The following is a 23598-nucleotide window of genomic DNA, read 5'->3' as shown; positions in this document are numbered from 1 at the left end:
TGCAGCCCTTTAGGTAAAGGAAGGTATGGGCCAATTATCACTCTGATTATGACTTTCTTAAAATGGTACATGAAGAGAAGGAAACCAGACTGTAATCTAATCTATACACACATACCTTAAAGCACCAACACACTCATCTCTCTTAGCATCATCAAAACCTTGTGTGTAAAATATATGTGTACTCTGCCAAAATGGCTTTCTTATGGAGAATAAATTCTGTAGAAGAACCGGAGATGGTGGTGAAAAGAGGATATGGACCTGTGTTATAAAGCCTAATCCATAGATAGGATAAAGTTAGGCTTCTTTATTACTGGATTGAAAGGAAATTGAGAGGCTTTTAATTTCCCACTACCTTTTATGTAGAAAAGACTCCCTTCACCTTCACTGTGATTCACTTCATCATAATAATGATTTTCAGAAGCAACTGGGAAAACTGATTCAAGAAATAAAAGTACACCTCCCTGAGGAACACAGGTCGTAAATCATTTTTAAAGCCATGACAGTGGGCTTTCACTTCCAGGAATATGGAGTAGACACATTTTCCCTACCCACCACATTAAGTGCAACCTTGGACATCATATGTAAAATAGAAGACAGACTCCAAAATTGGATTGAAAAGGGAGGTGACCTAGAGACCCTATTGACACAGGGATGTGAGCAATAATATGATGGTGAGTTCACTTGATTTATTTTTTTCTCACACATTCCACACTTGTTGATGACAAAGCCTGGTAACCCAAAAACACTAACATGTGCAGACAACAAAAACCCCCAACAAAATCCCACTCCCTCTAGACAAGGGACAGGGAAAATGGCAGCTTAGCAAGATAGAAAACTCCTATGCCATAATCATTCTACTCCAGCCAAACATCACAGAAAAAAAGTGGTGATTCTACCCCATCCATGTCAGCGAAGCCCAAGTAAGGAGAGAGATTTCTGCCCTCATTGGGCTGTAATAAGGTGTCTCAAACTTCCCACCCTGACAAGGCGGTGTCAAAGAAGACCATTAGGGAGCTTGGGTCTTCATATTCACTGGGTGTGGTGTCAGAAGAGGCCTAGTAGACAGGATTTTCACAATATCCCTCCACTGTGACGTCAGGGGATACCATGTAGGGAGCAGTGATGAGCTACTCCTACATCCCAGCCAGGGAGTTATCACTGAAGACCCACTGAGGAGCCTGAATGCTCATCCCAACCCAGAAGTAAGAAGGAGGCCCTCCTTCAAATGTCAATGGAAGCTAAGTATGGAACTTGAACTTCTGTCTGCCCCTGACAGTAATGAAGTAAGGCCCCTCCCATCCCTGGCCATAGAAGTGTCAGAAAAATTCAGCTAGAGCAGAAGGCTTAAATAAGATCCATACTCTCCTCACAATACCCCAAATGTCCAGATTTCAATTGAAGGTCATGTATCATACCAAAATAACAGGAAGATATCAAGTGGAATGAAAAATGACAATCAAGTGATGCTAACAAAAAGGCATTACAACAGTTAGATAAAGCTGTAATTACAGCTAATTATCTGACAAAGACTTTTTTTGCCTTTTTATTTTAAGGGCCACACCTGCAGCATATCAGACTTCCTAGGCTAGGGTCAAGTCAGAGCCTCAGCTGCTGGTCTACACCACAGCCACAGCAATACAGTATCTGAGCCAAATCTGTGACCTACACCATAGCTCATAGCCAACACCTGATCCTTAACTCACTGAGTGAGGCCAGGAATCAAACCTGCATCCCCAAGGACATTGGTCAGGTCTGTAACCTGTTAAGCCACAACAAAACCCCCTGATAAAGACTTTAAAGTGGCCATCATAAAAATGTTTTAATGAGAAATTAAAAATACTTTAAAGCCAACTTAAAAATATGACCTCAGACTATACTACAAAGCTACAGTAATCAAAAGTCTGGTTCTGGCACAGAATAGACACAGAGATTAAAGGAACAAAATAGAGAGGACAGAAATAACCCACACACTTATGGTCAATTAATCTATGACAAAGGAGGCAAGAATATAAAATGGGGAAAAGAATCTCTTCAGTAGTTGGTGCTGAGAAAACTGGACAGCTACATGTGAAAGAATGAAATTAGAACATTTTCTTACACCATATACAGAAACAAACTCAAAATGGATCAGAGACCTAAATATAATGCTGGAAAGCATTAAACTCCTAGAAGAAAACATAGGCAGAACATTCTTTGACATAAATTGTAGCAATTCATTTTGGATCTGTCTCCTCAGGCAAATGAAACAAAAGCAAAAATAAGCAAATGAGACCAAATTAAACTTGAAAGCTTTTGCCCAGTAAAGACAACCTATTGAATGAAAGAAAATATTTGCAAATGATATGACTGATAATGGGTTCATATCCAAAGTATGTAAACAGATCATACAACTCAGTATCAAAAAATATGATTAAAAAATAAGACCTAAATATTTTCCAAAGACGACATATGTGAAAAGATGCTCACCATCACTAATCATCAGGGAAATACAGATCATAATTACAATGAGATGTCACTTCACACTTGTAAGGGTAGCTATCATCAAAAAGAATATAAAAAACAAACACTGCTGAGGGTGTGGAGGAAAAGGAATCCTTGTACACTTTTGGTGGGAATGTAAATTGGTGCAATCACTGTGGAAAACAGTATGGAGTTTCCTCAAAAAACTAAAAGTAGAACTACTATATGAGCCAGCAATTTTACTTCTGTGTATATTTATCTAAAAAAAAGAAAACACTCTTTTAAAAAGATACATGAATCCCAATATTCATAGCATACAATAGCCATTTAGGGAAGCAACCTAAGTGCCCATCAACAGATGAATGGATAAGAAATATATAGTGTATGTGCATATATGTGTATATATATATACATATATATGTGTGTATGTATATATATACACACACATATATATACTGACCCATAAAAAAGAATGAAATTTTGCTATTTGCAACAGAGTGGATAATCTCGAGAGTATTATGCTTAGTGAAATAAATCAGACAGAGAAAGACACTTTATATCTATGTGATCATTTATATGTGGAATCTAAAATATAAGACAAATGGAATGTAACAAAAAGACAGTATAGAGAACAAGCTAATGGGGAGGGGTGAGAAAGAGGTGCAGGATTAAGAGGTACAAACTACTACGTATAAAATAAACTACAAGGGTATATTGTGCAACACAGGGAACATAGCTAAATTTATACTATAAATGGGAGTATAATCTATAAAAATTTTGAATCACTATGTTGTACACCTGAGACCAATATAATATTGTAAGTCAACTGTACTGCAATAAAAAATAGAGAATATCAGCAAAGAAACAGAAGACATGGGAAGAACCAAACCAAAATTTTGGAACTGCAAAATATAATAATCAAAATTACAAACTTGGTGGAGAGGCTCAACAGCAAAAGAAGGGGAAAGAGGAAAGAATCAATGAAATTAAAATGAGACAATACAAATTACCCATTTGGAAAACAGAGAAAATAGGGGGGAAAAAAAAAAGATCCTCAAGGACCTGTGAGTCTATAACGACAGATCTAACATTCATATTATCAGAATCCCAGAGGATAAGAGAAAATAGGAATAAAAATGTACCCAAAGAAATAATAGCTGAAAACTTACACAATTTGGCAAAAGACATAAAACTATAGATTCAAGAATCTGAGTGAACCACAAACAAGATAAATTCAAATTCACACCAGGATGGAGCTTACTGAAACTTCTAGAAACTAAAGACAAAGAAAGATCTTGAAACAGCAAAAAAAGAAATGACTAACTATAAGGAAAAAACAATTTGAATGAATGATAGTATATTTTTCAGTTAAAAAAATATGGGGGTCAGAGGTGACACATTTTTCACATACTGAAAGAAAATAATTGTCAACACAGAATGCTATACCCAATGAAAAATATCTTTCAGGAATTAAGGGGAAATCAAGTCATTCTTAGATAAGGGAATTTGTCATTAGCCAACTTACCCTTAAAAAAAATGGCTGAAAAAAAAGTTCTCTAAATAGAAAAGAAACAATAAAAGAACTTTGAAATAGCAAGCAAGCTGAAAGAGCACACCAAGCAAAAATGTGAGTAAAAACAACAGACTGTCCACTTCATTATGTTTGATGGTGGAAGCAAAAGTAATAACACCATATAATATAATTCTAAATATACAAGTTTTGTTTGTTTGTTTTTGGTTCCACAAATAAGGAACTTGAAAGTCACCACTCCATCCTAAAAACAAGTGAAAATCTGAACAGACTGAAAAAAATCAATAACTCTTCTTAGATCTATGATCGAGTAGATGGCACAAAACAAACCACTGTTCCCAAGACAGAAGAGTGACTAACAGGTGAATACATAAGGGAGATGTGACTTTCTGGAGCAGAGATTTATGAGCAGAAACTGCCATGGGATCAGAAAGCCTGAATTATAATTGACAAATTGCTATATGCTCAGTGCAGACAACTCTGAGTGTTAAAAACTTTAGGGAGACCCAATTATAGAGGGAGTCACACAATATTATAAGATTTACCTCCAGATATTCAATCAGCTTCCCACAGTAAATATCAAAGAAAAATCCCCCTGAGCCTCTGGAAGGAGGAGGGGGAAAGGAACCACTCTGAAATGTGCCAGAACACCATTTTATTCTTAGCAAGTCCTGTGTTCAGAGCAAACTAGTTAAACACAGCCTCACCTGTTGTGGTATTATCAGGGACTAACTAAGCTAGGGAAGGAAAGTACTCAACACCAGCCCATACTAGCCATCCTATCCCAATTAAGGGGGAGAAAAAAACTGAGGATTACATGTGAATTCACAATCAAGAGGAAAAAACTGAGGAACGCTTGTGAAGTTCACAATCCAGAGGTATAGGCTCATTCAAAGACTGGAACCTAATCACAGGACTATAGAATGCTTCCCTTCCTCACATTGATGACCACATTACTAAAGATCTATTTATGGCATTTCCTTTTACCTAGTTTATCATGTCTAGATATCAAGAAGAAAAATTGTAAGGCATACCAAAAGGCAAAGAAAAACACAATTTGAAGAGACAGAGAAATCATCAGAACCAGATGGGATAAAGATGTTATAATTATCAGGCTAGAACTATAACACAACTATGATTAATAAGCTAAGGAATCTAATGGATAAAGTAGACCTTCTCTCTCAACAGTTGATAGAACAAGTCAACAGAAAAACCAGCAAGGATATAAAACTCAGTAATACCATCAACCAAAGGGATCTAACCAACATTTATATAATAATCCACCCATTAGTATCAAAATACACATTCTTTCCAAGTGTTCATAGAACATTATATCACGATAGATCATATCCTGGTCCATAAATAAACTTTGACATATTTTTAAAAACTGAAATATTATAGAATGTTTCTTCAACTGCAAGAGAATCAAACTGTAAATCAATAATAGAAAAATACCAGGAAATGTTCTAAATACTTGAATAGTCCATGGATAAAAAAATAAGTGTCAAATAGTGGAAAAAAATCACATTGAACTGAATAAAAATGAAAATACAATACTCAAACATTTGTAGGATACAGCCAAAGTAGCACTGAAAGAGAAATTTATAACACAAAATACACACATTAAAAAGAGGAAAACTTTCAAATGAGTAATTGAATCCCTAATTCAAAAACCTAGAAAAGATCAAAGTAAACCCCAAAAAATGAATATGGAAGGAAATAATAAAGGTAAGACTAGAAACCAACAAAACAGAAAACAGAAAAATAGAGAAAATAAGTGAAACAGAGAGGCAGTTTTTTGAGGAGATTAATAAAATTTACAAACCTCTAGAAAGAAAAATGAAGAAAAAAGCAAAGAAGACAAAATTATTCATATAAAGAATGAAATAGGATATCACTGTAGACCCTGCAGACATCAAAATTATGATCATCTCTCTATATATAAATTTAACAATGTAGATGAAATGTACCAATTTTTCAAGAAACACAAAGTAGCACAAGTCACCCAATATGAAATAATTTGAATTGCTCTATAACTATTAAGGATATTTAATTCATAATTTTAAACTCCCCAAAAATAAATCTTCAAGCCCAGCTGATTTGACATCAGTTATATACAACTTCTTTCAAAAAGTGTAAGAGAAGGAAGCATTCTCCACGATATAAAGTTAGTATTACTTAATATCAAACAGACAAAAATAGTACCAAAAGAAAATAAAAACTCTGCAAATATCCCTTATGAATATAAATGCAAAAGTCTTTAAAATGTTGGCAAATAGAATTCAGCAATATGTAAAAAGAATTATATGCCATAACCAAGTGAGGTTCATTCCAGAGATGCAGACAATGCTGTTTGACTATTTAAAATTCAATGTATCTACCATACCAATAAAATACAGAAAGAAAAGCACTTGATCATATCAATTGATACATTAAAAAACTGACAAAATTTAACACCAATTCATAAAAACTCTCAGAAAACTATAAATAAAAGAGAAACTCCTCAAACTGAGCATCTACAAAAATCCTATAACTAACATACTTAATCATGAAAGACTGAATGCTTTCTCCTTAAAACAAGGAACAAGACAAAGATGAATGCTCTCAGTGCTGTTATTCAAAACTGTGAAATACCAGCTAGTGCAGAAAGGCAAAGAAAGAAATAAACGGCATATAGATCAGAAAGGAAAAAATAAAACTTTACCAATACAAAGTCTCAAGGAATCTACAAAAACAAAAGACAAACCAAAGAAAAAAGGTTCCTAAAATAATGAGTTCATTAAGGTGGCAAGATATAAGATAAACATACAAAACTCAATTGTATTTCTATATACTAGTAATAATTGGTGACACTAAAAATTTAAATATAGTACCATTTACAACTGCTCAAAGTGAAATGCTTTGGTGTAAATATAACAAATATATACAGGATTTGTAAACCCAAAACTGCAAAACTGCAATGAAAGAAAGATCTAAATAAATGGAGAGATATGCTGTGTTCATGGTTTGGAAGACTCAACATAGCACAGTCATCAATCTCTCAAAATTGATGGTTTAATGCAATTCCTATTAAAATCCCAGAAAGAAGTTTCATAAATAAAGGCAAGACTATTTTAAAATTTATATAGAATGGCACAGTAAAGGAATGGCTGTCCAGGTTTCCCAGCAATGCTTGCTGAATAGACTTTCTTTTTCCTATTTTATGTTCTTGCCTCCCTTGTCAAAGATTAATTGACCATAGGTGTCAGGGTTTATTTCCGGATTCTCCATTCTGTTCCATTGGTCTGTCTGTCTGTTTTGATACCAGTACCACACTGTTTTGATGACTGTGGCTTTGTATTTTTTGAAGTCTGGGAGAGTTATGCCTCCTGCTTGGTTTTGGTTTCTCAGGATTGCTTTGGCGATTCTGGGTCTTTTGTGGTTCCATATAAATGTTTGGATTGTTTGTTCTAGTTCTGTGAAAAATGTCATGGGTAATCTGATAGGGATTGTATTGAATCTGTAGATTGCTTTGGGTAGTATGGCCATTTTTACAATATTGATTTTCCCAATCCAGGAACATGGAATATCTTTCCATTTCTTTACATCTTCTTTGATTTCTTTGATTAAAGTTTTATAGTTCTCGGCATATGGGTCCTTTACCTCCTTGGTCAGGTGTATTCTGAGGTATTTGATTTTGTGAGGTGCAATTTTAAAAGGTATCATATTTTTGTATTCCTTTTCTAATATTTCATTGCTGGTATTCAAGACTTTTTAAATACAGCTGCAATAATCAAGACTTTGGAAGTTTCCATCATGGCTTAGTGGTTAACAAACCCAACTAGTATCCACGAGGACACAGATTCTATCCCTGGCCTCACTCAGTGGGTTAAGAATCCAGCATTGCCATGAGCTATGGTGTAGGTTACAAACATGGTTTGGATCTGGCATTGATGTGACTGTGGCAGAGGCCAGCGGCTATAGCTCCAATTCGACGCCTAGCCTGGGAACCTCCATATGCCACAGGTGTGACCCTAAAAAGACAAAAAAAAAAGACTGTGATATTGGTGGAATGATAGAGACATAAGTCAATGAAAAAAATTAAAAACCCACACACCCTCACACCATGCACAAAAATAAACTCCAAATGGCTGAAAGACTTCAATATACGACAGGACACCATCAAACTCCTAGAAGAAAACATAGGCAAAACACTCTCTGACATCAACATTTCTCAGGTCAGTCTCCCAAAGCAATCGAAATTAGAGCAAAAATAAACCCATGGGACCTCATCAAACTGAAAAGCTTTTGCACAGCAAAGGAAACCCAAAAGAAAACAAAAAGACAACTTAAAGAATGGGAGAAAACAATTTCAAATGATGCAACTGACAAGGGCTTAATCTCTAGAATATATAAACAACTTATACAACCCAACAGCAAAAAAGCCAATCAATCAATGGAAAAATGGGCAAAAGACCTGAATAGACATTTCTCCAAAGAAGATATACAGATGGCCAACAAACACATGAAAAAATGCTCAACATCGCTGGTTATAAGAGAAATGCAAATCAAAACTACCATGAGATATCACCTCACACCAGTCAGAATGGCCATCATTATTACATCCACAAATGAGAAGTGCTGGAGGGAGTGTGGAGAAAAGGGAACCCTCCTGCACTGTTGGTGGGAATGTCAACTGGTACAGCCACTATGGAGAACAGTTTGGAGATACCTTAGAAATCTATACATAGAACTTCCATATGACCCCACAATCCCACTCTTGGGCATCTATCCGGACAAAACTCTACTTAAAAGAGACACGTGCACCCGCATGTTCATTGCAGCACTATTCACAATAGCCAGGACATGGAAACAACCCAAATGTCCATTGACAGAGGATTGGATTCGGAAGAGGTGGTATATATACACAATGGAATACTACTCAGCCAGAAAAAAAGAATGACATAATGCCATTCGCAGCAACATGGATGGAACTAGAGAACCTCATACTGAGTGAAATGAGCCAGAAAGACAAAGACAAAGACAATATGATATCACTTATAACTGGAATCTAATATCCAGCACAAATGAACATCTCCTTAGAAAAGAAAATCATGGACTTGGAGAAGAGACTTGTGGCTGCCTGATGGGAGGGGGAGGGAGTGGGAAGGATCGGGAGCTTGGGCTTATCAGACACAACTTAGAATAGATTTACAAGGAGATCCTGCTGAATAGCATTGAGAACTTTGTCTAGATACTCATGTTGCAACAGAAGAAAGGGTGGGGGAAAAAATGTAATTGTAATGTATACATGTAAGGATAACCTGACCCCCTTGCTATACAGTGGGAAAATAAAAAATATATATATATTAAAAAAAATTAAAAACCCAGAATAAACTCACATAAATATGCTCAATTGATTTTTTTTAATAAAGGCACAAAAGTGATTCAGTAAAGATAGCCTTTTCAACAAATGGTGCAAGAGTGTTTATACATCCATCACTTAAAAACAAACCAAAAACAAACAACAAAAGCTTGGGTCTCACATTTGAGATAAAAATTGACTCAAATGTAAAACTTTTACTATAAATCAACTAAACTCTAATTAAAAAATAAAATAAATATAAAAACTTTTAGAAAAAATGAAGGAGAAAGCCCTTGAGGTCTCAGCCTATGCAAAGAGTTCTTAGATTTGACACCAAAAGAATGATCCATAGAAGTCTAGTTGATAAAGACTTCATCAAAATTGAAAAGTTTTGCTCTGTCAAAGATTCTGCAACTAGAGATTATCATACTAAGTGAAGTAAGTCATAAAAAGAAAGACAAATACTATATGATACCATTTATATAGGGAATCTAAAATATGGCACAAATTAACCTATCTGTAAAATAGAAACAGACTCACAGATAAAAGAGAACAGATTTGTGGTTGCCAAAGGGGAGGGGAGAGGCAGTGGGATGGACTTGGGAGTTTGGAGTTAGTAGATGCAAACTATTACATTCAGTATTGATGGGCAATAAGGTCCTACTATATTGTGCAGGGAACTAAATCCCATCTCTTGGGATAGACCATGATGTAGGATAATGTAAGAAAAGGAATGCATATATAGGTATGACTTGAGTCACTTTTTGCACAGTAGAAATTGGCACAACACTGTAAATCTACTATACTTTAATAAAAGAATAATTTTTTAAAAGGATGTAAAGAAGGAGTTCCCGTCGTGGAGCAATGGTTAACAAATCCGACTAGGAACCATGAGGTTGCAGATTTGATCCCTGGCCTTGCTCAGTGGGTAAGGATCCAGCGTTGCCATGAGCTGAGGTGTAGGTCACAGGTGCGGCTCGGATCCCGTGTGGCTGTGGCGTAGGCTGGTGGCTACAGCTCTGATTTGACCCCTAGCCTGGGAACCTCCATATGCTGCTGGAAGAAGCCCTAGAAAAGGCAAAAAGACGAAGGGAAAAAAAAAAAGGGTATAAAGAAGCTACCAGGGTGAGAGAAAATACTTGTAAACCACATGTTCAACAAAAGACAAATATTTATAGAAAGAACTCTCAAAATTCAACAGCTTTAAAAAGAAGTTAATTCAATTTGAAAGTAGGTTAAGACATCAACATACATTTCACCAAAGAGCATGTCAAGTAAATACATTAAAAGACGTTCAACATCATTAGCCATTAAGGAAATGCAAATCAAAATCATAATGAGATAAATTGCTATACACATCAAAAAATGGCTAAAATAAAAATTAGTAGCAGCATTAAATTCTAGTGTGAATGTAGAGAAGTTGGATTACTCGTACATTGTTAGTAGGAATATAAAACAACATAGCCACTGAGGAAAACAATATGACAATTTCTTAAAAAAAATACTAATTATGCAACTAACTAGAAATTATACTCCTGGGCATTTATTTATCCCAGTAAAAAAGGAGTCTTATGTTCACACAAAAATCTGTATACAAATGTTCATTGCAACCTAATTCAAAATAGCCAAAAATTGGAAGTAATCTAGATATCTCCAAAGTGTTAGTCCTTAAATTGTGAAGCGTCCATACCATAGAATACTACTCAGCAATACAAAGGAACAAAATGTTGATACACACAACAACCTAAATAAATCCCCAGAGGATGATAGTTATATACTATATGATTCCATTTATATAACCTTCTTAAAAAAATGAAAAAATTATAGAAATGGACCATCAATTAGTGGTTGTCAAGAGCTAAGGAAATGGGGCCAGGAGCAAAGGGTGCATGGCTATAAAAGGGCAACAGAAGAGGTCTTGTAGTAATGGAACTGTTCCATATCTTGACTGTATCAGCATCATTATCCTGGCTCTAATAGTCTACCACAGTTTTGTTACCACCGAGGGCAAAATGCATAAAGAATACACAGATTCTTCCTGTATTACTTCTTACTGATGCATATGAATAAAAAGCTTAAAATATAAAATTAAAAAGCTTAAAAAATACATATTCAAACCTTCAGATATATTAACCTTCAGATATATTATGCCATTAAATGTTGAAAAATAAATTTTGAAAAGCTATGATACATTGTTTCCTAAACAATAGCAATTCTGATAGCAATTCTGATTCATAATTGCACTTTAACTCTATACTAAACATAATAAAAACTGCTATCATCACGGGAATTTTCTATTAGGAATTGGTAACACAGTTTAGCAGGTAGGGGTTTTTTGGTGCTTTTTGTAACATCTCATGGGTAGATGACTTAGATTTCCACATTGTGATTTTATGACTAAAATACTAACATACCAAATTCGCTAAATTAAAATGGAGAAATATGAGGCTTGTTTGTTTGAATCTAGCCAAAAGCTAATAGAAACTGCTATTTTATGGATAATAATAATCATTTGTATAACATCTATCTTCTCATCTGGGCTTTAAGCTCCATAAGTCAGGTACTAGGTCCATGTTGTTTGCCATCTCCAACACCTAGGATATGGCAGACCCTCAATAATCCTACTCTCTGATAGTAGAGCTGAAGTTACCGATGTGTTCAGAAACCAGTATTTTTCCACACTCAAAGTTTTGACCGGTATGAAGCATATAAGAAGACTTTTTCTCTTACAAATTAATCACTACTTTCACATACCATCACTTTATTATTATTGTTTAGCTTTGAGACTCTCTAGGCAGGTAATAATAGCCAAAGGTAAAAAGGGCAATGGGTAAGGAGTCAGGAGTGTTGAGATCTGCTTTTGGCCTGGTTATAATCCTGATCCGTGACCCCAGAGAAGTCCCTTGACCTTTCTGAACTTCATTTTTCACCAGTCTTTAGTGTGGAAAGGCTTCCATGGACACATCAAGGACACACCAAGCCAAAAAATCCAATGTCTTGTACACATCAGATTTAAGTTTGTTCGGTCTTAAAATGTGCCTTCACAATTTTCAAATCAGAGGTTATTCTCTTAGATTATACCATTAGGTGAATGACACAGCATGCAGCAAAGTAAGTCAATTTTAGCTTCTGTACTTAGTGAAGTGTAGGAGAGCTGCAACATGTTTTAAGTAAAGCTGGTTCTTTCTTTTTTTAAGTCAAGGAAAGAAAAATGCCAGTTGAAGAAAAAATAGATTCATATAACTAAGAAGAACAGATTGCAAATGATAGAAATTTTCTACAAAGCCCTTAGGGAAATAAAACACAAAGAAATATATAAGCATGTAAGGAAGGAAATGAGCCAGTTTGGGGAGCAGAGGCCTTATTGGACTTTCTTTTTGGTACAGCATCTACTTGCTTAACTATATCAGATGGTCTCCTTGGTCATTCTAGGTCTAATTTTCCCATTTGCAAAGTGGGCAGGTATCTATGTGCCAATGCTGACTTGGCATTACCGAGATATGAACATTAAACCAAATGAGTTTGTAGAGAATTTTGTGATGCCAGATGATTGAGGAACTAAAGGTCTCAGTAAAAGAACAGATTCTCACCTATCATATGGTTATCAGTTATAATTCATATCAAACAGTTAGGAAATTGTTATCTAACTAAACTCTCAGGACTTTTTTAATTCTTACACACGAAAGTCAGTCTTGACTTCACATAGAGTCAAAAAGTTCAGAACAAAGATGACTTTGAAGTTCTAAAAGAGAAGGCAGCCTGAGAAGTATGGGGGATTTCAAAGTTGAAGTTTTAACAGTATAAAAATAAATAATACCAATTAGGAAGAAAAAATGTGGAAGTAACTAAGTAGACAGTATGTATTATAGGAAATTTTCTAGTCAGCTCAGATCTCAAAGTACTTCTGTTCTCTTAAGCAAATATTTATTGAACATTTACTATGTACTGGGCACTGTCCTAAGGTGATAAGCAAAAATATTGAGATGCATGTTTATGAGGAATTTGTATTCTTATAAGAGAGGCAATTAATGAAAAAAAAAATGATTGCCACAAAGCATAAATGTTTGTATAAGAATTATGTACAAAAAATTCTGTTAGAAAAAATGTCAGAATAATGAATTTTATCTAAAGGAATGTGGAGGTGTATTGAGGTGATAGGAGCTGTGTCTTTGCCAGGGCAAGAAAGTCATTGCAGAGAAATGGCATCCATAAAAGCAAGGTTGTGAAAGGACCGGGGCTATTTGATAGGGGTGAGTCACATAGCATAGATGTGGGCATGAGGGGACTGGGAGTAGAGATATATACAGCAGGAAATATAGATTGGGGTCAGCTTATAAAGAATTGAAAGATACTTAGCTATGTGGTTAGAAAGATAAATCTGGTGCCATTGTGTGGGTTGGAATGCAGCCAGTGAGACTAAAAGCAAGTAGATCAATTAGGGGCCAGTGCAATAAGATATGAAAAATACTATGAGGGCTTGCATCAAGGATTTAAGAGACATTTGGGAAGTAAGAGCTATAGTCTTGAAAACCTCTGTGTTGAGGTTAGAAGGCAGGCAGAGTTAGGAATGACTGTGAAGCTTCTCATTTGAGACAATGATGGTATCTTAATGAGGTAAGGAATAAAATTCAATGAACAGTTTGAGGGAAAAAATGAATGAGCGATTAGTGACAAATACAAGAGGTAGAAAAAAGGTCACAAAATCAGGAATGTGTTAAAAAAAATGGACCTATGTTAATAGACTAGTATTACACTAAAAGCAAGAACGATGCAAAAACTCCTAATTGAACAGAAAAAGCAATCCACTATTTTGTAATCTACAATGTGAAAAGCATTCTAGTAGTTAAAATGTCCTAAGAAAAATTTTTTAAAAATCATGCTTTCATTTATTCAGAACAAAACAGTGCAACCCAAGTTTCTTTGTCTGCTAATTGTTTCACAAGATCCTAAAGAAATTAAAAAATTTATGTGAGTATTCTCATAGGTATGAATTACTATTGTTTAATAGCGATATTAATAATTCAGTCTGGAAGTGAATGCCCAGAAAATAAAAAACATAAATAAAAAGTATATATAAAAGTGAAATTTAAAAGCTAAACAACTTTAATAGTCCCTGTGTTTTTGACCTCTACTTTGAAGAATACTGCCTCTGTATCTGTGTGAAGTGTAGGTGTTTGATATGCTTTAAAGTTTTGTGATTAGGTCTCAAAATGCCACCCTATTAAAGGCAGAATTAGGAGAGGGCAGAGATGCAGGGGAGAATATATGAGTTTCTGATAGTACATTTTAGCTGCTAGTTCAATATAAATCAACAGTGTTCTCAGTTACCCAAAACTGATCTGGTTATTACCTATGATGTTTAAAATATGTCTCAAAGAGAGCAATAGTTTACTCCCTTCTCTGGTCAGGTCCTGTCTCATCTGGACTGGCACCCTGCTGTGTCCAGGGTCTTAACTTCAATTGTATGAAGAAAGTTGGAGGATCTGGAGGTGTTTGCTTTGGAGAAAGAAAAAAAAACATCAGAGGGATCTATGGTATCTTTAGGTATATCAACATTGCTATATGAAGGCATGATGAAATGTTTTGTGTTAGCACATACATTTAAAAGACAGCGCTATCTAGAATTACAAGATGAGTTTAATTCTCAGTTCTTTCACTGGTGATGTGACTTCTGAACTTTAATTTTCTACTCTCTGGTGTAAATAACTAATAATAATCAGAGTCTCTTTACAGAATTTTTGTGAAGATTAAATGGTTTCATATTTGTGGAAAGCTCTTCATAAATGGCTAAGTCTTCCACAAAGATTATAATAGCACATTGTGTAGTGCTTGGTGGTTTCATAACAGGTTCTCAATAACTATTTGCTGAAGCAATAGCTGAATGAGGAAAAAATTAGAAATTACATTAATATTTTCACAACTATATAAAAATGGAAGGGACTTTGGGTTGAGGTATCATGACCCTTATTACCAGAGATTGGAAATCAAACACTAGATGGATTTTTTGGCAGGTATGAGTTATTTGAGACATGTGGGGGTTGGATTAAATAAATTTTTAACATCTAGTCCAACTTTAAAGTACTGCTTTAATGATGTTTAGTTTGGCCTGAGTTCACTCTATAGAAATGGGCTTAGTGGAAGGAGGAAACATTGCAATTTGTGGACACACTGGAGAAGCACTATGAAAATAAGAGGGATCCAACCATTTCTTGGATTGTATATAAGGAAAGGTATTGAACCAGTTGATATAAACACACACAGATACTACAGTTCTCAGTACTCCATTATACTTCACTTGTAAAATGACTGTATTGATAAGACCTTTATCTTCTTCTCCAGATGTATCAACATTTTATCTTGCATCCAAAGGACACCTATTCTGGATTAGCTTAACATCAGCAGGTAGTTTATAGCACATTTTCTTTCTTTCTTACCCTATAACCACATCAGATTAAATAACTGCATCAGTACTAAAATGTTTCTTTTCCATTAATGATTTTTTTAGCATATTAAAACAGAGGCTTTTTTCTACTGGATTCCAGGATAAAAAGCAACATTTTCACAGATTAAAATATGTTTTCCCACACACAACTTCATAGTCACTTTTGGCAGAGGAGTGATAAAAAGTACTTGAATATTTTCTCCAGTAATCCTTTACTGTAAAATTGGTTTGTATCTTACACGTAGGTGGAAAGTATGGGGATGCCCTGAAGTCAGGAGACCCCTCTGCTCACTTGAGAGATTTCTTGTGAAAGAGAATGGGTGCTGACTCACTGTTCATTTTGTGGTGCTGACTGTGGCTTCATTTGCACATAGACCCATCCTGTTTTCATTTAGTAACTGAAGGCATGTGAGCCAGAAATGAAAGCAATATTACTGTTTTCCATTTCTTGTACAAAGGCTAGCCATGAGACCAAGGGCAGTGCTGAGGAAGAAACTGAGTTTTAGGACATAGAGAGTTAGAAACAGGGACAAACTAAGAAAAATGACAAGAATTGCAACATAAAACTGATGAGAGATAACAGTAAAAGACACACAGCCATGGTTAATACAGCTCTGAAAGGGGTGTCATTCAGATATGGTGGAGGGGAAGGAGAGTTACTATGAAGATTTGGGTGACCCTTTCCCTCCAAGAGTCATTTAAAATCAAACACTACCAGAGTTCCCACTGTGGCTCAAGGGGATTGGTGGCGTCTCTGCAGCACTGGGATGGCTGGTTCGATCCCTTACCCAGCACAGTGGGTTAAGGATCTGGTGTTGCCACAGCTGTGGCTCAGATATGATCCCTGGGCCAGGAACTCCATGTGCTGCAGGGTGGCCAAAAAAAAAAAGGAAGAAGAAAAAACAAAAATCAAGCACTACTGTGATGAGTTGAATGTTATTCCCTCAAAATTCCTATGTTGAACTCCTAGTATTTCAGAATGGGCCCTTATTTGGAGATAAGGTTTTTATAGAGGTCAGCAAGTTAAAATGAGGTCTTTGGGATGGGTCTTAACCCCAAATGACTGGTGTCCTTATAAAAATGAGATATTCGGACATGCTACTCACATAGGGAGAGTAACATGTGAAGAAGGGAGACATTGGGGTGATGCTCCTGCAGCCAAGGTATAATAAAGATTGCCAGCAAACCACCAGAAGCTAGGGGAGAGGAAAGGAACAGACAGCACTCAGTTGTACCAACCCCCATGATACTTTGAGTTTGGACTACCAGCCTCCAGAACTGGGATGAGAAATTTCTACTGTTTAAGCCACCCAGTTTGTGGTCCTTTGTTATAGCAGTCTTAGCAAATTAATACTGCTATAGACAGTCCTCAACATATGGTGGTTCAACTTTTAATTTTTCAACTTTATATTGATGCAAAAACAATTTGTATTCAGTAGAAACTGTACTTTGAATTTTGATCTTTCCCTGGGCTAGTGATATGAGGTCTGATACTCCCGTGACGTGGGGCAGCAGCAGTGAGCCACAGCTCCCAGTCAGCAACATGATTCCCAGGGTAAACAACCCATACACCTACAACCATCCTGTACCCATACGATCATTCTATTTTTTAATTTTATGATAGCATTTGATAAATTACATGAGCCATTCAACATTTACTATAAAATAGGCTTTGTATTAAGTGATTTTGTCCAACTATAGGCTAATATAAGTGTTCTGAGTACATTTAAGGTAGGCGAGGCTAAGCTATGATGTCCAGAAGATTAGGTTATTAAACATATTTCCAACATATGATATTTTCAACGTATGATGGGTTTGTTGAGATGTAACCCCATGGTTAAGATGAGGAAGATCTGTACTAAGCCATAAAGCTCATTTAAGTTCTAATCCCCTCCCCCCTGCAAACATGACTTTGGTGATTTCTACAATTCTCTTTTCCTATTGGTTGATGCTCCCTACCTTATTGGTAGCCCCCAACCCTGCGCCACCCCTGCAACAGGCTTATTATACTTTGGGAACAAGTGTTTATTTCCAATAATGACAGTGAGAGGCAGTTGGTCTCAAACAAAAATGCATGGGTAAATTACACTGAGAAGGCAAGCACTGGGCTTGAAATGGGGCTTCCTATTGGATTTCATGTAGTCTGGATGAAGGCGGAAAGATTAGATGTGTTTATAGGGGTTGGATATATATGTTCATGCCTTAGGGATTGGAGAGCTCAAAGGATTTTTTTTTTAAATAAAGCTCCTAAAGATTCCTTTAAGAAGAAAAAAGTTAGATGAAATAAGAATCAGAGCCTCAGGAATAAATATCATGTTTATATGAAGTTAGTGCTGGTTAGAGAAAGAGGATGTGTTTCTAGTGATTAGCAGTGTGGACCAAAATCCTCTTGACAAAACAGCCATTTCACTCCAAAACAGTGGATTTGATAACCTTAGTTTCCTTGCTCTGTTCCAGTTTACTTTCCAAACCAAATGCCTTTAAATATTTATCATCCAAAATGGTTTGAATTTTAATTCTTATTAGAATGACAATTGTTTTCAAACAGGCTTGAAATTAACTTCTAAAATAAATTTAGTTTCTGAAATGTAGTTGTTTCTGCTATTCATAATATAGCAGTTTCCATTAGCTTTTGGCTAGCATTCAAACAGACAAGCCTCATATTTCTTCACTTTAATTTAGTGAATTTGGTTATTAGTATTTTAGTCATAAAAGCATAATGTGGAAATCTAAGGCACCTACCCATGAGATTTTACAAAATGTACAAAAAAAAAAACCGCCTTCCTGCTAAACTGTATTACCAATTCCTAACTGAAAATTCCCATAATGATAGCACTTTTTATTATGTTTAGTATAGAGTTAAAGTGCAATGATGAAGCCTTGCTATCAGAATTGCTATTGTACAGAGAACACTGCACGGTTATGCTCAGAAAACTAAAAGATGTACCACTGCTAAGGCAAATGGAATGACAGGAGAAAGAATTAGAGACACAGGTGTAAGCAGATAACCCAGGGTTCTGTAAGCCATGGTAAGGGCTTGGGAACCCATTTACATATTTTAAGCAAGGGAAAATATGACAAGATACACATTTTTAAAAGATCATTCCACTATCATTAAGAGAATGGGTTGAAAGGATAGCATGTAGACAGACCTGGTAGCAGGTCAACACATTGGCCCGGTGAGCTATGCACATGGTCTATACTCTCGACCTCCCAGCTTAATTCAGCAGTGCTCTCTATTCCAGTAACACATCTGTGTTTCTTCTTCACTTTTTAAATGAAAGGCAGCCTTGTTAGTCAACACTGCCCTTAATACACACAATTTTTTTAAAAAATGGAAGCCATCTAATGGTTATTTTAAAACAATTCTGTACCATTGGAGGAGGCATATTTTTTTGTTTCATTGGGGTTTTAATTTAAATTGTATTGGACTAATTGAAAACATTGTCAATGTAAAGAGCTTTGATTTCAATGATACAATTTCAGTACAAATAATGTGAGCCATCAACTCAACTATGGAAGTTAACAGTAGAGTACCATCTATTATGTTGGTTTTGATTGTGCTCTGTTCACTTTTCACTTATGGTTTTGGAGTAAGTTGGATAGTATAAATGGATGGAATACATATAATAATGCATTGACTTTATGACAGGATCCAAAAATATTTTGTCAAATAATTTTGATGATTGCAGCAATTATTGGATATCATAAATAACAATGTACTTTTGGACAACTTTACCTGAGGTAATTTTAAGTTTGCAAAAGAAACTGTTTTCACATAAATATCTTATTTTCTTAAAGAAACAAAGGACAGTTTATCTGTGTGATATGAGAGCTAACATAACATAGATGTATATAACCATTTATTATTCTCTTTTCTGACAATCTCAATTATCTTTTGGATATTACTCTAAGTGATAAATCAAGTGACTTAAAAGTAGAGCTCAAAATTGGAAAATTGAACTTGTCATGCTTTTATCTCAAGTAGATGATAAGTTCATGCACCTTGAATAGTAAGTGCTCTAGCTTTGAGCTAACTTTATGACAATGGGTCCTTCAGTAAGTGACTTTAGACTAATACAATATGCAGGTTCTGGGAGTCTGGGTTAAGTATGAATTGTTATTCATTATCAGGGCTCAACTTGGCATCTGTGTAAATAAGCTCTTTTACTCTGACAAACAGTACCATACATTCAACCAGCTGTCATTGAATAATTATGAGTTTTCTTTGAAGAAACGCTAATAATTTATCTCTGAGAACTACTGTTTTTTTATATCATTATTTTATCCTTTATTTTCAACTTTTCCTTTTGATTTAAAAGAGAAATGGCTCTTGCTAAAACAATGTGGAATATTGATTTTTTATCCCAAGTTAGCCAAGGGCATACCAACACTAGAACCTCTGGTTTTGAGGGGGGAAGTTTTTGCTTGTGTTCATTCTACTTTTAGAATAATGGAATAATTTTTCACCATTTCTTTTTGAAATCCCTGGTTTTACTGACCATTAAAGACAGCAGGTAATGATATCCCCCATTCCCATACCCGATATTTAGAACCAAGTGGTAAAGCCAATTCCTGCATGTCTGCTTCATGTTCCTAAAACAAGGGACCCTGAAATGAAAACAAAAGGAGGCTCTTATGTCGAATTGCATGTGTCTCTGCCAGTTCTTTTCCAACATGGACCTGTAGGTGCCATTTACTCTTAAATTTCTCCCAGTCTTCCTAAGTACACAAAACCTGGACAAACAACAACTCTTGTTGTTTCTGTTTATTTCTTCCAGGTTGGACAAACTGAAGACTTTCTATACCAATTAGAGGATAGTTTCTTAAAAACTAAAAAACTGAGAACTGCTCGAAGACAAAAAAACAAAATGAAGCGGCTTCAAACCACCCAGCAGAGCTAAGTCCCTGGGGAGCAGGCACTTCCACCAGGACATCCCAGAGGGGTAATGGCTTCCTGCCAGCCTAACCGTGACAGCCCAGCAACAAAGGCCTCCCCCTAAAAAATGAGCTGGTTCGTCTTCAGCAAAGACATTCTATACTTTGTTAATCTCAACTTGCAACAATAAATGTTCTCAGCAAGTCTTATTTGACTCTTTTTTCAAATTCGTCTTAGTCACACAGCTTATAAAATAACCATGGCTGCCTCTTTCACCCATCTTGTTCTTTCAACACCAACTCAAGTATGCCAGGTCTACCCAAGTACACTCTCAGTATATGTCCATATTCAAGTGTAGTACCAAAGTATTAATCACATGCCATATAGAGAGACAGGCAATATAAATGCAGATTTTAAAAATTATAAAACTGATAATATGCTTTCTCCATCCTTAAAGAGAGCCATATGTGGTATGCCTGATATCCTCAGTTATCTCATTAAAATCTGTATTCTTTCCTCAGATCCTTCATATCCCCTTCCCTTAAATGACTCAACACAAATACACATATTTGACAAGGCAGTGAGTCAACAGCCATTTCTCAAGACCTCAGTTAATACCAACAAGGGGTTTGAAGATAGAGTAAGAAGGCAGAAGTTAGATACAGAGTAAAACAGACAAGAAAATGTAAACCTTTTTTTAAAATAATGGAAAAATGAATAAGATGACAGAGCTCATTGACAATAACATGAAAAGGAAAAAAAAGAATAAAATCCTTGGTGCTGAATTTTTCATTATACAGTGAGATTGTAAAGGAATCAATAATTTGGCCTTAAGTGTATGTTAGATTTATGTAGTCATATTTATGCAAGGCATAAATACTTTTAATTTTTGAAATAAATTAAAGCTTTGGTTTCTCTGAAAACCATTTGCTTAATTCTTACCTTCAATAAATAGTTTTCTCTTTTCTACCCCACTCACTCAGAGAAACCATCATTGCTTCATGTTCCTTCTGGCTGATTGTAGTAAAAGACAGTGGCATTTAAAAAACTCTTTTCTGAGGTCATATACCATGACCAAGTGGAATTCACCCCAAGTTCACAAGGATGGTTCAACATACACAAATCAATGTCATACACCACACAACCACAAAAAAGAAAAGTCAAAAACCACATGATCATCTCAATAGATGCAGAAAAAGCATTTGAAAAAATCTAATATCCATCCATTCATGATAAAAACTCTTACCAGAGTGGGTATGGAGAGAACATATCTCAACATCATAAAAGCCATTTATGACAAACCCACAGCAAATGTAACACTCAATGCAGAAAAACTAAAAGCCTTCCCATTAAAATCTGGAACAAGACAAGGATGCCCACTCTCACCACTTTTATTCAACATAGTATTGGAAGTCCTAGCCATGGCAATCAGACAAACAAAAGAAATAAAAGGTATCCAAATTGGAAGACAAGAGGTAAAATTGTTACTCTATGCAGATGACATGATAACTATATTTAGAAAACCCTAAGAACTCCACAGAAAAACTACTTGAACTAACCAACAAATTTAGCGAAGCAGCAGGATACAAGATTAACATTCAGAAATCAACTGCATTTCTGTATAGTAACTGTGAAATATAGAAAAGGAATATAAAAAATGTATCTTTTGAAATTGCACCCACCCCAAAAATTAAATACCTAGGAATAAACCTGACTATGGATGTGAAAGACTTATATGCTGAGAACTATCAGGGAAATTAAAGAGGATTCAAAGAAATGGACAGATAGCCCATGCTCCTGGATTGGAAAGGATTAATATTGTTAAAATGGCCATACTACCCAAAGAAATATACATATTCAGTGCAATCCCTATCAAATTACCCATGACATTTTTCACAGAACTAGAACAAACAACGCAAAAACTTATTTGGAACCATAAAAGACCCAGAATTCCCAAAGCAATCCTGAGGAACAAAAACCAAGCAGGAGGCATAACTCTCCCAAACTTCAGACAATATTACAAAGCCACAGTAATCAAGACAGTGTGGTAATGGTACCAAAGCAGACATACAGACCAATGGAACAGAATAGAGACCCAGAAATAAACTAAGATATCTACTATCAATTCATCTTTGACAAAGTAGGTAAGAATATAAAATGGGAAAAGACAGTCTCTTCAGCAAATGGTGCTGGGAAAACTGGACAACTGCATGTAAAATCAATCAAAATAGAATACACCCTCACATCATGCATAAAAATAAATTCAAAATGGCTTAAAGACTTAAACGTAAGATAAGACACCATAAAACTCCTAGAAAAGAACATAGGCAAAACATTTTCTGACCTCAACCATACAAATGTTTTCTTAGGTCAGTCTCCCAAGGCAATAGAAATGAAAACAAAAATAAACCAGTGGGACCTAATCAAACTTACAAGCTTTTGCACAGCAAAGGAAACCATAAGAAACAAACAAACCAAAAAGAAAAAGAAAAAAGAAAAGAGAACCTACAGAATGGGAGAAAATATCTGCAAATGATGCAACTGACAGGGACCGCATCTCCAAAATACACCAACTCATACAACTCAAAAGGGGGGGGGGATTGAAAAATAAGCAGAAAACCTTAATAGACATTTCTCCAAAGAAGACATATGGATAGCCAAGAAGCACATAAAAAAATGCCCAACATCACTAATTACCAAAGAAGTGCAAATCAAAACTGCATGAGGTAACGCCTCACACTGATCAGAATGCCTATCATTAATAAGTCTCAATAAATAACAAATGTTGCAATGGGTGCGGATAAAAGGGAGCCTGCCTATACACTGCTGCTGGGAATGTAATTTGGTACAACCACTATGGAAAACAGTATGGAGGTTACTTAGCTACCATATCATCCAGTAATCCCACTCCTGGGCATACATCCAGTCAAAACTTTGATTGA

At 35.5% G+C, this 23598-nt stretch overlaps 1 protein-coding gene across 1 annotated transcript in view; it reads left to right on the top strand.

Moving 5' to 3' along the window:
• The window catches only part of SPATA16 (spermatogenesis associated 16), a 205790-nt gene extending 185109 nt beyond the window's left edge, over positions 1-20681 (top strand). Inside the window, exon 10 of the mRNA XM_047755284.1 lies at positions 20559-20681. Coding sequence (XP_047611240.1) covers positions 20559-20681 — 123 coding nt within the window. The remainder of the gene's footprint in view (positions 1-20558) is intronic.
• Positions 20682-23598: the final 2917 nt, after the last annotated feature.

This window comes from Phacochoerus africanus, chromosome 1, assembly GCF_016906955.1.
Source record: "Phacochoerus africanus isolate WHEZ1 chromosome 1, ROS_Pafr_v1, whole genome shotgun sequence".
In the NCBI taxonomy this organism is placed as follows: Eukaryota; Metazoa; Chordata; class Mammalia; order Artiodactyla; family Suidae; genus Phacochoerus; species Phacochoerus africanus.
Note: the sequence above shows the minus strand (reverse complement) of the source record. Positions and strands in the feature narration are given on the sequence as shown.